The 13,982-nt window shown below is 40.9% G+C and overlaps 1 protein-coding gene across 1 annotated transcript in view; it reads left to right on the forward strand.

Annotated features, from left to right (window-relative positions):
* The window catches only part of LOC124589565 (facilitated trehalose transporter Tret1-like), a 38,342-nt gene that overhangs the window by 10,138 nt on the left and 14,222 nt on the right, over positions 1–13,982 (forward strand). The window contains exon 2 of the mRNA XM_047131567.1: positions 3,805–4,835. Within this exon, the coding sequence (XP_046987523.1) occupies positions 3,805–4,835 (1,031 nt within the window). The remainder of the gene's footprint in view (positions 1–3,804; positions 4,836–13,982) is intronic.

Genomic DNA, 13,982 nt, shown 5'->3' on the forward strand with positions numbered 1-13,982 from the left:
AAGAATTTATGAACTTTAAACTGAACTTGAAAACGAGACGCAATGGAAACGAAGGAGCACCTGTGAAGTTTGTAACGGCAAATACTTTACCTTTTTTCCTCTCTCTGATGTACAAATATGGAACTATTGTATATGAACAAATGGTATTCGATAAAATTTCGTCCAAATTGCAATACGAATTCAGATCTCGTATTTGATAACGTACATCGTAACAAAACTATATCTAAAGAGAAAATCATTCAGGCTATAAAAATATAATGTTTCCTTCTGTTAATGAAGTTAATGCAAATAAATCTTCAATGCTCTTACTACTATGTTTACCAAGGAAAGTATCCACACTGATAGCAATGGACTGCACTCTGAATTTACCATATAAAAATTGGAGCCCTTATACTAGTTAATATAGGGAACTTCCCATGATTTGCAGCGCACTTCCTTAAATATTGCACTATCATCCAAATTCCCTTCCTGCTGATATATGGGGCATGAGTCATAAAATCCCACCTGATAACAGTATCAACAGAAATCACACAACACAATCTTTAGTAAGCAATCTGACAGTGCCGCTATCACAATATTAACAATAGTTTATGTATACTGAGGAGATAACGAGTCCTGTTGTATTTCCCTAAGCTAATCCCAAAATTACTTTACTTTCTGTTGCACACTTGTTGCCCAGTACAATGTACTGGATTCTATCTGAGGTTACATTCTTTAATCGAAAGTTACATTTGGTGATACTGACAGTATGGTACAATATCAGTCAGATATCTAGAAAGACTGGATCTATCAATTCACTTGCTTCTATTACTTGCTAGTATGTCGTGTTAGAGAAAAATCGAGTATTTACTTCACCCTTCAGTGAGATGGGTCCATGCTCGCGTATGTGTTGGAGTGAGTATGATTTCTATACCACCATTCTCTATTTCATAGATTAGGCAACATTCTAGTATGCTGTGTTACGATATTTTGCGTAATTAATATACAACATGTCTTTCAATGGGTTTTTATAAGTTGTTTTTGCTGTGCTATTCTGTCGTTCACTCTCTAGAGATATTATTACAAGAACTATTGAAAATATAACACAAATTTTCTGATGTTGACAGAATTATTATTTTGGTGTTCTTTACATTTATTACAACCTAATACGCCATTTTTGCTTAGCCCACCTTACAGGAATTGTACGTGATGTACACACTACTGGAAAAAGAGCGAGTGCATGCTGGTAGGATTCACATTTACAGTGCTCTTCACCCGCGTGATCTGCTAAAATAGATTTTTGTCTGCTACTGCAAGACAATGGCACACGTTGCTCAGGAAAGTCGTACTGGCAAAACTCCTACACGTTGTAACTGCAATAAATCCACCCAATGATGGAGGTGTAAAGTCTAGCTTAGCATTGAAATTGAATTAATTTGACATGTTTGAGTATATTCAATAACAATCGTTCTCCAGTGTTTGCAAGCCTGATTCATCGATAGTATGGGAATTTTCAGTAATGACACTGTCACTTTCATGGCACTCTATTACGTGAAGATAGCGGCTAATTTTGTTGTCGAAAATGGTTACAGAAGAAACAATTTAAACAAAAAGAATGATTTAGGAAAACTGAAAAATGTTTGAGTACGTACTTGTTTTAGTTAATGTATAGGGTGAGTGAAAATGGTTTTACATCTTTGGAGTGATATAGATATTTACTGAGATAACCTACAGAATCGATGGGTGTGTCATTGTGTAGCGAACAACCTAAGTTTGATTGATGTTGTGCTTCAGTACCCCATTCCGTCAGTAGGAGCGCTAGCGTAGTGGACAGTTAAAATGGATACTTTCACTAAAGTGGATCGTACTCGCTGTGTGTTTTAATTTCACGAAACGAATTCTGCAATAACTGTTCGGCGTAAATTTCGCACCGAATACCCTAAATAACTTCCAAGCAAGCCTAAAATTTACTCTTGGCACAAGCACTTTGTTAAGGCAGTTTGTTCACTGCGACATGATAAATCACCACGTTGCCCGCGTTTTGATGATTGTGTCGAACGAGTTAGGGAGATCTTTGCCAACAGTCCACAAAAACCAATGCAACGTGCACCTCGCGAGACGGGCATTACACAAAAGACTATTAGGCAAGTAGTGCACAGAAGTTTATACTTGAAACCGCATAGATTCGCAATGGCACAGCACATTAGTGTTACAGATAAGGTTCCTCATGGGTAAATCTGTGCGGAAATGTTGCATCAACTAGAAGACGACAAGACATCGCTGAATACAATAATCTTCAGCTATGAGTCAACCTTTCATATCAGTGGCATTGTGAACACAACTTCAGAATATGGGGCAGCGAAAATCCACAAGCAACCCCGGAACACGTTCGTGACAGCCCCCGAGGTAATGTGTTTCATGCCCTTAAGAAATGGGAGATGTATGGCTCTTTCATCGTCATGGAGAAAACTGTCTCTAGTATTGTGTATCTGGGTATGCTTCTAAGCTTTTTAACCAAGAGATCGATGAAGATGACCGAGATGGGATAGTTTACCACAAGCAAGACGATGTACCACCTCATTTCCTCACGAAAGTTCGAGCTTTCCTCGATTAATCACTTCCCAGATTGGTGGATTGGTCGTGAAGTGCCCATCGCATGGCCACCTGGCACCCCAGACTTGGCAACATTGGATTTCTTTCTCTGGGGTTTCATTAAAGACGTGTATATGTTCCTCCCCTACCAAACAATTTAGCCGACCTGAAACATCGAATCTAAGATGCCGTTGCACAAGTTACGCCAGATTTGTAGCAACAACTGTGGGAAGAACTTGATTACCGCTGGGATGTTTGCCGCAACACCAATGGAAGTAACATAGAACCAAAATGACACTTGACACTTTTGTGACACTTGAGGTTGTTTGCTACAAAATGCCACATCTACCGATTCTGTAATTTATATCAATAAATTTCTAAATCATACCAAAGTTTTAAAGTCCTTTTTGACTCAGCCTTTATCATTTCTCAAGTCAACATCCCTTTTTCTCAACACATACTAATGGTAAAGGGATGAATGAGGTATCGTTGGATGGATTTTTTTACTGGCATCTGACACTGCATAGCGATTTCACTCTAAAACTTTAACATGGAAGAGACTTATGTATTACAGTCAAAAGAGCATCGTGGATGCCTAGCTTCATTCCAGTCTTTTAAGGAGCTAACTTATTAGTCACGAATAAGAGACTATCCTTTTCATACTATCTTCTTACAAATACCATACCATTCTATTTGTTTTAAAGTATTTATTAACTGAATAATTTGTACACAATATTGTCATAGATAATAACTGTCACCATACCTGTCGTCCATTATTTCTGCCCATCTTACAAGTTCACCTTTTTAAAAAATACACTTTTCGAAACGACAGACACATTTGTCACTGTCGATTTGATTTGTGATTTACCTATTTCTACTACAGCCTAACATGTTCACATAAAATACGAAGTGCAATTAAAATCTCGAAACACAGTTAAGGGTTATTGTGGCTTTAGTGATATACCAAGTAAGAAGGAAACACTATGTTCTAACCTACCCATTTCGCATACATTTAATTCTTTGTATTTTATATGCTTATTTCCTATTAAACTTCTCTTCAACAACAAGTAAATGTAAATATTACTGTCAGAAGTTAGATACTACAAGCAATACTGGTATGACATTATTGTTAAGTACAAAAGTGAGAAATTTCGCAGGGGCTCCCTAGCACTTACTAATGACTGACTTTAAAAGGTTCATGGCTGCAATGGTGTTTAATGTCTTAATCCACAGGGTCGCTGATATACACTGCATATGGCTCGTTCGCGGCTTGGTCGGCTACGACGCTCCCCATTCTGCAGTCAGAGGACTCTCCGGCCCCGATCACCGCAGACCAGGCCTCGTGGCTGGCTTCCATCAACTCGCTGACGGGGCTGGTAGCGACGTTCACCGCTGGCTACGCTGTGGACATCATCGGCAGGAAGAAGCTGATTCTCTCCGCCGCTGCGCCATTCCTCGTCTGGTGGCCAATGGTCGCTTTCTCAAACTCTTATGAAATGCTGATGGTTGCCATGACGATAGGAAGCTTATCTGGCGGCCTCATGGGCAGTCCTTCCACTATGTTTCTGTGCGAAATCGCTGACACCGAATTACGAGGCACGCTCATGATGATCCACACCGTGTTGATGAACTGCGGCAGCCTTTTCATGTACTGCGCAGCGCCCTACTTGTCCGTTTCGACTGTTTCCTTCATGTGCACTGCCGTCCCCATTATCTTCATTGTCACATTCGTGTGGATGCCCGAGTCACCGTACTTCTTCCTTCTGCGTAACAGAGAATCTGAAGCTGTGAAGAGTCTCGTAAGGTACAGGGGCGAGTTGACACCAGAGGAACTGCGCTCGGAGCTTGACTCAATGTACAGAGCAATCCGACAGAAGCAAGAGACCAAAGGGAGGCTGAAAGACCTTTTCTTGGTACCAGTGCACCGCAGGACTCTGCTGATAATGTCCGGGTTCGTCTTGCTCCACTCGTCCACTGGTGCAATAGCGTTTGGTACCTACACGACGTACATATTCGAGAAGAGTGGAAGCGGTTTCGACGCGGATGTGTCTTCCATCATCGTAGCGGCCGTTTCGCTTGTATCGAGTATTTCGGCGTCCTTCATTGTTGAAAGAGTTGGCCGGCGGCCGCTCGGGATTCTGGGCCTTACCGGGTGCGGTGTCTGCCTGACCGCCATGGGCGCCTACTTCTACGTGGACGAGACCCAGGGTGAGGTGCCCTCTGCCTTCGACTGGGTGCCGCTCACAGCCGTCATCGGATTCAACGTAAGACTGTTTTTATAAATATTTATGTCTTTTTTGAAACTTGGTTGCTGGTTCTACTACACTTTCACCAAAGAATGTCTTACGTGACAAATACGAAAACAGTTGGATTTATGGAATAACCATTACCAATTCTGCGATGTGATGCTTTCAATAGCAGGTAATATATTTCGTGAACAGATTTGCTTTCTCGGTACAAGGAGGAAGGAAAGGAGGAGTGGTAGAAGAAGAAAGGTAAGAAGGAAAATTAGGCCATATTGATAACGACATCATTAGTACGGACCCGGATTGAAAGGGCGGGATAGGGAATCCACCCTGGACTTTTCATCTACAGTTACATGACCACTACGCAATTCACACTTACGCACTTGGCCCAGGGTTCACATATCCACTTTCAGACCATTTCTTGACTGATCCAGTCTCGAATAGCACGTGGAAACAATGAACACCTAAATTTTGCTGTGCAAATTCTGAGTTCTCTTATCGTATCAGCATGGTCGTTTCTTCTAGTGTACTTGGGAGCCAACAAAATGTTGTCACATTCGGAGGAAAAAGTTTATGAGTGAAATTTCGCGAAAAACTCCTCTCTTTCAATGACTGCCAACCCATCTATCATTTCCGTGACAATCTCTCCCCTATTACGCGATCATACAAAACGAGCTGCCTTCTGTAAGTTTTCTCGATGTTCTCCGTCAGTCCTATCTAATAAGGATCCCTACCGCACAGCAATACTCTAGCAGAGGACGCACAAATGTAGTATAGGCAGGCTCTTTAATAGATTTTTTGCATCTTCTTTCTACCAATAAGACTCAGTCTTTGACTAATCTCCCCCAAATTTTCAGTGTGATGATTCCAATTTAATCTCTTACTACATGTTATCGCTAGGTATTTAGTTGGATTAGTAACTTTTAAATTTGTGTAGTTTATCGTGTTACCGAAATTTAAGGCAGTTTTTAGTACTCACATGGAAGACCTCACTTTTTATTGTTCAAGCTCAATTGCCACGTTTTCAACATGCAGATATTTTGTGTAAACCATTTTGCAATTTCTATCGATCTTCTGGCGAGTTTATTAGGAAGTAAATTAGAGCATCATCTGCAAATAGTATAAGAGGGCTGCTCAGATTGACACAAGTCGTTTTTGTGGGTTAGGAATATAGCAGGGAGCCTCTGACAGTTCCCTGAGAAGCCACGTATCAATTTTATTTCCCTTGAGAACTTCCATTAATTATCACAAAATGTGATCTTACTGACAGGAAATAACAAACCCAGAAGCACTGAGACGAGACACCATAGGAACGCAGTTTGACCAGAAGCCGCTTGAGAGTAGCGCTGTCAGAAGCCTTCTGGCAACGTAGAAACTTGGAATCAACTTGAGATACCCTGTCGATAGCAATACTGCCTGCCAATAAAGAGCCAATTGTGTTCACAAGGACGATATTGTTTGAATACGTGCTACGTACCTGTTAACCGAATAGCACCCGTGGACTAGGGGTAGTGACTTGGTTTCATAATCAAGAACGTCTTCGGCCCCGGGTTCCCGCCGATGCTCAGAATTTGATTAATAACCAGCATTTTGATTAATAATTAGCATTGTCTGCCGAAGACTTCCTGCATAAGAATTCAATCTCATTCTGCCAAAGGCCTTGTCAAAGAGAGCGGAGGAGCGAACAGAGGTTCAGGGCACTCTCTTGTCCTAGGGGCGGGAAACTGCCCTTAATGGCGGAAGAATCAGCAATGATCAACGGCATGAGGATGCAGAAGGAAATGGAAACCACTGCATTAAAGACACGTAACGTGTATCCACAGGACATGTGGCCTGTAATTGAAGAAGTGTCATGATGGTCTCTCCATCGGCAAAAGATTCCGGAATAGTCCCCCATCCGGATCTCCCGGAGGGGACTGCCAAAGGGGAGGTTACTGTGAGAAAAATACTGAATAATCAACGAAATTATAACAAGTCGGGGCGTGGAATGTGAGGAGATTGAACGTGGTAGGGAAACTAGAAAATCTGAAAAGGGAAATGCAAACGCTCAATCTAGATATAGTAGGGGTCAGTGAAGTCAAGGGGAAAGAAAAGGATTTTTGGTCAGATGGGTGTAGGGTAATATCAACAGCAGCAGAAAATGGCATAACGGGAGTAGGATTCGTTATGAAGAGGAAGGTAGGGGAGAGAGTATGTTACTGTGAACAGTTCAGTGACAAGGTTGTTCTTATCAGAATCGACAGCAAACCAACACCGAAAATGACATTTCAGGTATACATGCCGACGCCGCAGGCTGAAGGTGAAGAGATAGAGAAAGTGTATGACGATATTGAAAGGGTAATACAGTATGTAAAGGGGGATGAAAATCTAATAGTCATGGGGGACTGGAATGCAGTTGTAAGGGGAAGCCGGCCGAAGTGGCCGTGCGGTTAAAGGCGCTGCAGTCTGGAACCGCAAGACCGCTACGGTCGCAGGTTCGAATCCTGCCTCGGGCATGGATGTTTGTGATGTCCTTAGGTTAGTTAGGTTTAACTAGTTCTAAGTTCTAGGGGACTAATGACCTCAGCAGTTGAGTCCCATAGTGCTCAGAGCCATTTTTTTGTAGGGGAAGGAGTAGAAGAAAAGGTTCCAGGAGAATATGGGCTTGGGACCAGGAATGAGAGAGGAGAAAAACTAATTGAGTTCTGTACCGAGTTTCAGCTAGTAATAGCGAATACTACGTTCAAGAATCACAAGAGGAGGAGGTATACTTGGAAAAGGCCGGGTGATAGGAGAAGATTTCAGTGAGATTACATCATGGTCAGACAGAGATTCCGAAATCAGATATTGGATTGATATAGACTCAGATCGCAATATAGTAGCGATGGAGAGCAGGTTGAAGTTTAAGACATTAGTCGGAAAGAATCAATACGGAAAGAAGTGGGATACGGAAGTATTAAGGAATGACGAGATAGGTTGAAGTTCACTAAGGCTATAGATACAGCAGTAAGGAATAGATCAGAGATCAGTAGGCAGTACAGTTGAAGAGGAATGACCATCTCTAAAGGGCCATCACAGAAATTGGGAAAGAAAACATAGGTACGAAGAGGGTAACTGCGAAGAAACAATTGGTAACTGAAGAAATACTTCAACTGATCGATGAAAGGAGGAAGTACAAAAATGTTACAGGAAACTCAGGAATACAGAAATACGAGGCGCTGAGGAACGAATTAAATAATAAGTGCAGGGAAGCTAAGACGAAATAGCTGCACGAAAAATGTGAATGCATCGAAAAAGAAATGATTCTCGGAAGGACAGTCTCAGCATAGAGGAAAGTCAAAACACCCTTCGATAACATTAAAAGCAAAGGTGATAACATCAAGAGTACAACGGGAATTCCACTGCTAAATGCAGAGGTGAGAGCGTATAGGTGGAAAGAATACATTGAAAGCCTCTATGAGTGGAAAATTTGTCTGATGTGATAGAAGAAGAAACAGGAGTCGAGTTAGAAGGGATAGGAGATCCAGTATTAGAATCAGAATTTAAGATCAAATAAAGCAGAAGGGATAAATAACATTCCATCAGAATTTTTAAAATCATTGGGGGAAGTGGCAACAAAACGACTATTCACGTTGGGTTGTAGAATGTATGAGTCTGGTGATATACCATCTGAATTTCGGAAAAGCATCATCCACACAGTTCCGAAGACGGCAAGATCTGACAAGCGCGAGATTTATCGCACAATCAGCTTAACAGCTCATGCATCCAAGTTGCTTACAAGAATAATATACAGAAGAATGGAAATGAAAATTGAGGATGCGCTAGCTGAGGATTAATTTGGCTTTAGAAAAGGCAAAGGCACGATAGAGGCAATTCTGATGTTGCGGTTAATAATGGAAGCAAGACTAAAGAAAAATGAAGACACGTTCATAGGATTTGTCGACCTGGAAAAAGTATTCGACAATGTAAAATGGTGCAAGATGTTCGAAATTCTGAGAAAAGTAGAGGTAAGCTACAGGGAGAGGCGGGTCATATACAACATGTACATCAGCCAAGAGGGAATAATAAGAATGGACTATCAAGAACGAAGCGCTCGTATTAAAAAGGGTGTAAGACAAGGGTGTAGACTTTCGCCCCTACTGTTCAATCTATACATCGCGGAAGCAATGATGGAAATAAAAGAAAGGTGCAGGAGTGGAATTGAAATTCAAGGGGAATGGATATCAATGATACGATTCGCTGATGACATTGCTATCCTGAGTGAAAGTGAAGAAGAATTAAATGTTCTGCTGAACGGAATGAGCAGTCTAATGAGTACAGAGTATGGATTGAGAGTAACTCGAAGAAAGACGAAGGTAATGAGAAGTAGTATAAATGAGAACAGCAAGAAACTTAATATCAGGATTGATGATCACCAAGTAGATGTAGTTAAGGAATTCTGCTACCTAGACAGTAAAATAACCAATGGCGGGCGGAGCAAGGAGGACATCAAAAGCAGACTAGCATGTGCAAAAAGGGCATTCCTGGCCAAGAGAACGCTGGCCGGAGTGGCTATGCGATTCTAGGCGCTACAGTCTGGAACCGAGCGACTGCTACGGTCGCAGGTTCGAATCCTGCCTCAGGCATAGATGTGTGTGATGTCCTTAGGTTAGTTAGGTTTAATTAGTTCTACGTTCTAGGCGACTGATGACCTCAGAAGTTAAGTCGCATAGTGCTCAGAGCCATTTGGTCAAGGGAAGTCTACTAATATCAAATATCAGCCTTAATTTGAGGAAGAAATTTCTGAGAATGTACGTCTGGAGTACAACATTTGTATGGTAGTGAAACATGGACTGTGGGAAAACCGGAACAGAAGAGAATCCATGCATTTGAGTTGTGGTGCTAAATACGAATGTTGAAAATTAGGTGGACTGATAAGGTAAGGAATGAGGAAGTTCTGCGCAAAATCGGAGAGGAAAGGAATATGTGGAAAACACTGATAAGGACAAGGAACAGGATGACAGGACATCTGTTAAGACGTGAGGGAATGACTTCTATGGTACTAGAGAGCTGTAGAGGGCAAAAACTGTAGAGGAAGACAGAGATTGGAATACATCCAGCAAATAATTGAGGACGTAGGTTGGGAGTGCTATTCTGAGATGAAGAGGTTAGAACAGGAGAGGAATTCGTGGCGGGCCGCATCAAGCCAGTCAGAAGACTGATGACAAAAAAAAATCTGTTAATAATGTATGAACTTCCGGTTTTACTTAGAATTTATTAACGTATCTTATGGACGTTGATCCCTTTCCGTAGTAGCATTTTGAGCTTCTTATTTTTAGGGAAATACGGTAAAGGTAACTTTTCTGTTTTGTCCAATAGCGATTATATGTATTGAAGCAGCCGAACTAGCCTTGAAGAAACGACAGTTTTGAACGTTGCGATGTGATAGTGTCTACCCAGGCAATGTTCACAGTCTGGAGGAAATTCCTGTCCATTGAAATTTGTTCGTTATATTTTTATATTTGGGTGCAAATGCCTTTCGTTTTTACGCGTGATGCTGCAAGTTAGAATGGGATTTTTATTTCCAAGTAACTACGTGGTCAACGAGAGGTTTATTTGGAAATTAATATTCAACTCTTTAAAACCTATTGTAAGCGAGAATATCGGCCTGCTGTTATTGTACGTCATTCCTATTGTAAGCTAATCACGGAGTACCTAAGCTATTTCACATCTCTTTCTGTCTCAGTTCCCAACATTGTCAATTGAATGTCACCCACATTTGGTTTTTCCGTCCAATTGTTCATACAGGCTAATATAAAATGTTTCTACTCAATACCGATAAATTCTTACAGTTTAAAGGCCTTTTCACATATCGGATAATTCGCCAATTACTCTACATGTGATACGATGTCGAACACATGATGCTAACTATGATGCCACCACTTCACAAAAATTCTTTATTACTTACTTTCAGCAACACAAGTTCACATGAAAAGTAATCGGAATACTTTTAACTACAAAGGTTTTGACAAAACAGACCACTCCGTGCATACATACGATCCTGTCTACGGTTGAAACGACCGTCAGAAATACCTACATGCTGAGGGCGCACATAAAAAATGCTGTCGAAACATATCAACATTAAAGATACCTTATCACACACAGTTTAAAAGAAAACTGCAAGCAGATGTCCATACTCGGGGCAGCTCCTTGCACTGATTCATCCTTACCCCCCCCCCCCCCCTTCCCCCCCCCCCCCCCCCAACCTCCACCCCGACTTCTACTGTGCACTAATGCAAACAGGATACCATAGAAGTCAGTGTAAAACAATGTAACTGTCATGAAACAATGTTGAATGGAAAAAATTAAGAGTCCACACAATACATGTCACACCAGTGGAAAACTTGAATAATACCACAGAAGCCAGCTATTATTTGGAAAATTCCCCTAAATCGGTGTTCATTTATTTCCTTTTTATTTTTATTTTGCATACTACGACGTTCCAGCTAAGTAGCCATTCTCAAATAACTACAAACATATCAGGAGAACATAGTCGGAATACAAATTACAAAGCAACCACTGACTATACTCCCTAGAACAAAATCAGACAAAAAATAGAATAAAAAGGGCACTTACGATGTTTAACCCAATAACTACGTATGTTTTGGGTTACAGTCACTTGCATAGGCAATTCGTGGTGGCCTGATATAAAATATAGTAAATAAAAGTTAAGCCCTGTGTAAGCAGATGCAAAAATTGCAAGTGAACAAGAGTTGAAAATGTTTACCACATTAGCTAATATCGAAGCTGCAGGTATGATTTTTCGGCATAATGCAAACAATACATACAACTACGACATTTTCTACTGTCAGGTAGTACTGAAATTTGTACAGCGATACATCGTGGCAAACGAGACAAAGATAAACCCACGTGGGCAGGAACGCTCTATGCGTGGTTCATGTGATCTGTGATATTAACATAAATGTTAGGGGGAGACGGAGGGAAGGATTATTTTCTCTTTATTCCATGTCCAATTATCGTAACCGATGCTGTGTAAATATAAGCTGTGCAAATAATACCACTATAATCCCTGTTGTACAGAATTTGCAATAATAAAACGAAATAAGACAATGTACAGATCCCCATGTTTTCTTCTCAAACTGGAGCCATTAAGAACACTAAGATAAAACGATAAACAATATAAATACATGCATTATCTTCGTGACCTTTTAATTTGATATACTATATATTAATAAGTACAGTCAAGTCCACATTCGTGGTTCTACACACAATAACGCATACTAAGATTGCAAAACGACAACCTTTCGTCCTTTCAATAAACTATCATTTCTGGAAAAATAAAAAATTTGACAAACGATGACAAAAATGATAAACCAAATCTATTGGTACTGGATTGCTTCTCCAATAATATGTTGAAATGGTTCATCTGGCACACAAAATTTTTCTGTTAACAAAAATCTTATAATTTACTAAGTGAAATAAAAACAAAATTTTGAAAAACACAGCCCTCAGTCGCGAACACAAATAATTTGTGACCTAGGTTTCGGTGTCACAAGGGACACCTTCTTCGGACAAAATTAAAACTAAATGTTACAGCATAACGAACCAAAAAATACGAAAGCTGCGGTCATACCTGACAGCGTCAGATATCAGAATTAAAATAAAGTGCAACAGAGGTGCAAGCCACTAGGGGCTGCCATGTTAAAAACCTTAAGTACAAAAACTAAGTAATGTAGGGAAACACATACTCATACTTTAATAAAGGATTTTTATTTTTGGAAATTTGTGGTAAGTTCCTATGGGACCTGCAAAGGTCATCGATCTCTTGGCCTACACACTAGCTAATCTAATTCGAAAAAGTTAGCTACACTTTCCAGATACTTCTCTACATAGTCGCCGCTCAGACTTAGACATTTGTGGCGTTATACCATATTTCCAACACCATCATCATAGAAGGCAGCCGCCTGTGCTTTCCGATAATTCTCTACATTGGTCTATAGCGTGTAGCCTGCGCCAAAGTGTTGTCTTCGTATTCAGCGTTTCATGTGAACACAGATGATACTTCAGGACGAGCCAATTAGGGCTGTGTTGTGGGTGATCGAACACGTCCCGTCGAAAAGGGTGCAGAGGCGTCTTCACTGCCCCTACAGAGTGCGCCTGAAAACTGCCATGAAGAAGGAAGTGTGTGACAGTTGTGTTAGGTGGGCTGCATTCATTAAGGCGAAGCCTCTCAGTAGGCCCTCCTACTTGGCAGAAGACATCTTTGTTCTAGGCACCTTTACTCGCTCACAGTGCGCTCACAACTGAAACGAGTGTCGTGATGCGATCGACAGTCATACTAGAGACACTACCCAGCACATCTGTGCGAAGCTTCATCGGGTTTTCACTGTGGTGTCTATTTCACGACCGATCGGAACTTACTTTCTGGACAACCCTCATATGTCTCATATGATGCATGATTGTTTACTATTATACTTCGTACTCTCTCTGTTAAGCCACTTCCTATTAACCATGTACTTCTTTTATTCTGACAACACTCACTTTCACACTGAGATACACATCCCTCCCCCCCCCCCCCCCAACATTTTTACGATTGTGTCTATGATTTTCAACAATAACATCACCAGTTAGCACAAATTCCACTTCATAGCTCGTTTGGCACTTTCTTAATTACTTCACATACAGCTAAGTGTCTTCCCCACACCTCCTAGTCAAGCAATCTGATTTACATATTACAAAGAAAACGACTCTACATATTCCTCTTTGACACCTCATTCAAAAAGAGAAAAACCTCATGTACTCTCAGCTGCCTTTTCGATCCCACAGTTCCCAATGTTATCATTCCCATGTTTCGAATTAAAATTGTCATTTCTCCTAACATTCTGCATCACATGCATCCTCTCTTTATAATTTACTTTTAGATTTTGTGCAGGCAACCAAATACACATTTCATGGTGTTTTTGTAGGCTTCAAACACAAGCCAAAATTTCTTTACTTTGCAGAATTTTTACATTTGCTGTTACATTTAGTCTTTCTGAATCTGTCAGCAAGGCGAGTGCCTAGTACCTCTGTACGGTGATGGGGAATGGCTACAGCCTGTTGGGAACGACCTCGTCCAATGTACACAGATAGGCTTCGTCCCACAGATCGACACACTCGTCTGTACTTGACTGAATTGAACAGAAC

The sequence above is a fragment of the Schistocerca americana genome, chromosome 1 (genome assembly GCF_021461395.2).
Source record: "Schistocerca americana isolate TAMUIC-IGC-003095 chromosome 1, iqSchAmer2.1, whole genome shotgun sequence".
Classification (NCBI taxonomy): domain Eukaryota; kingdom Metazoa; phylum Arthropoda; class Insecta; order Orthoptera; family Acrididae; genus Schistocerca; species Schistocerca americana.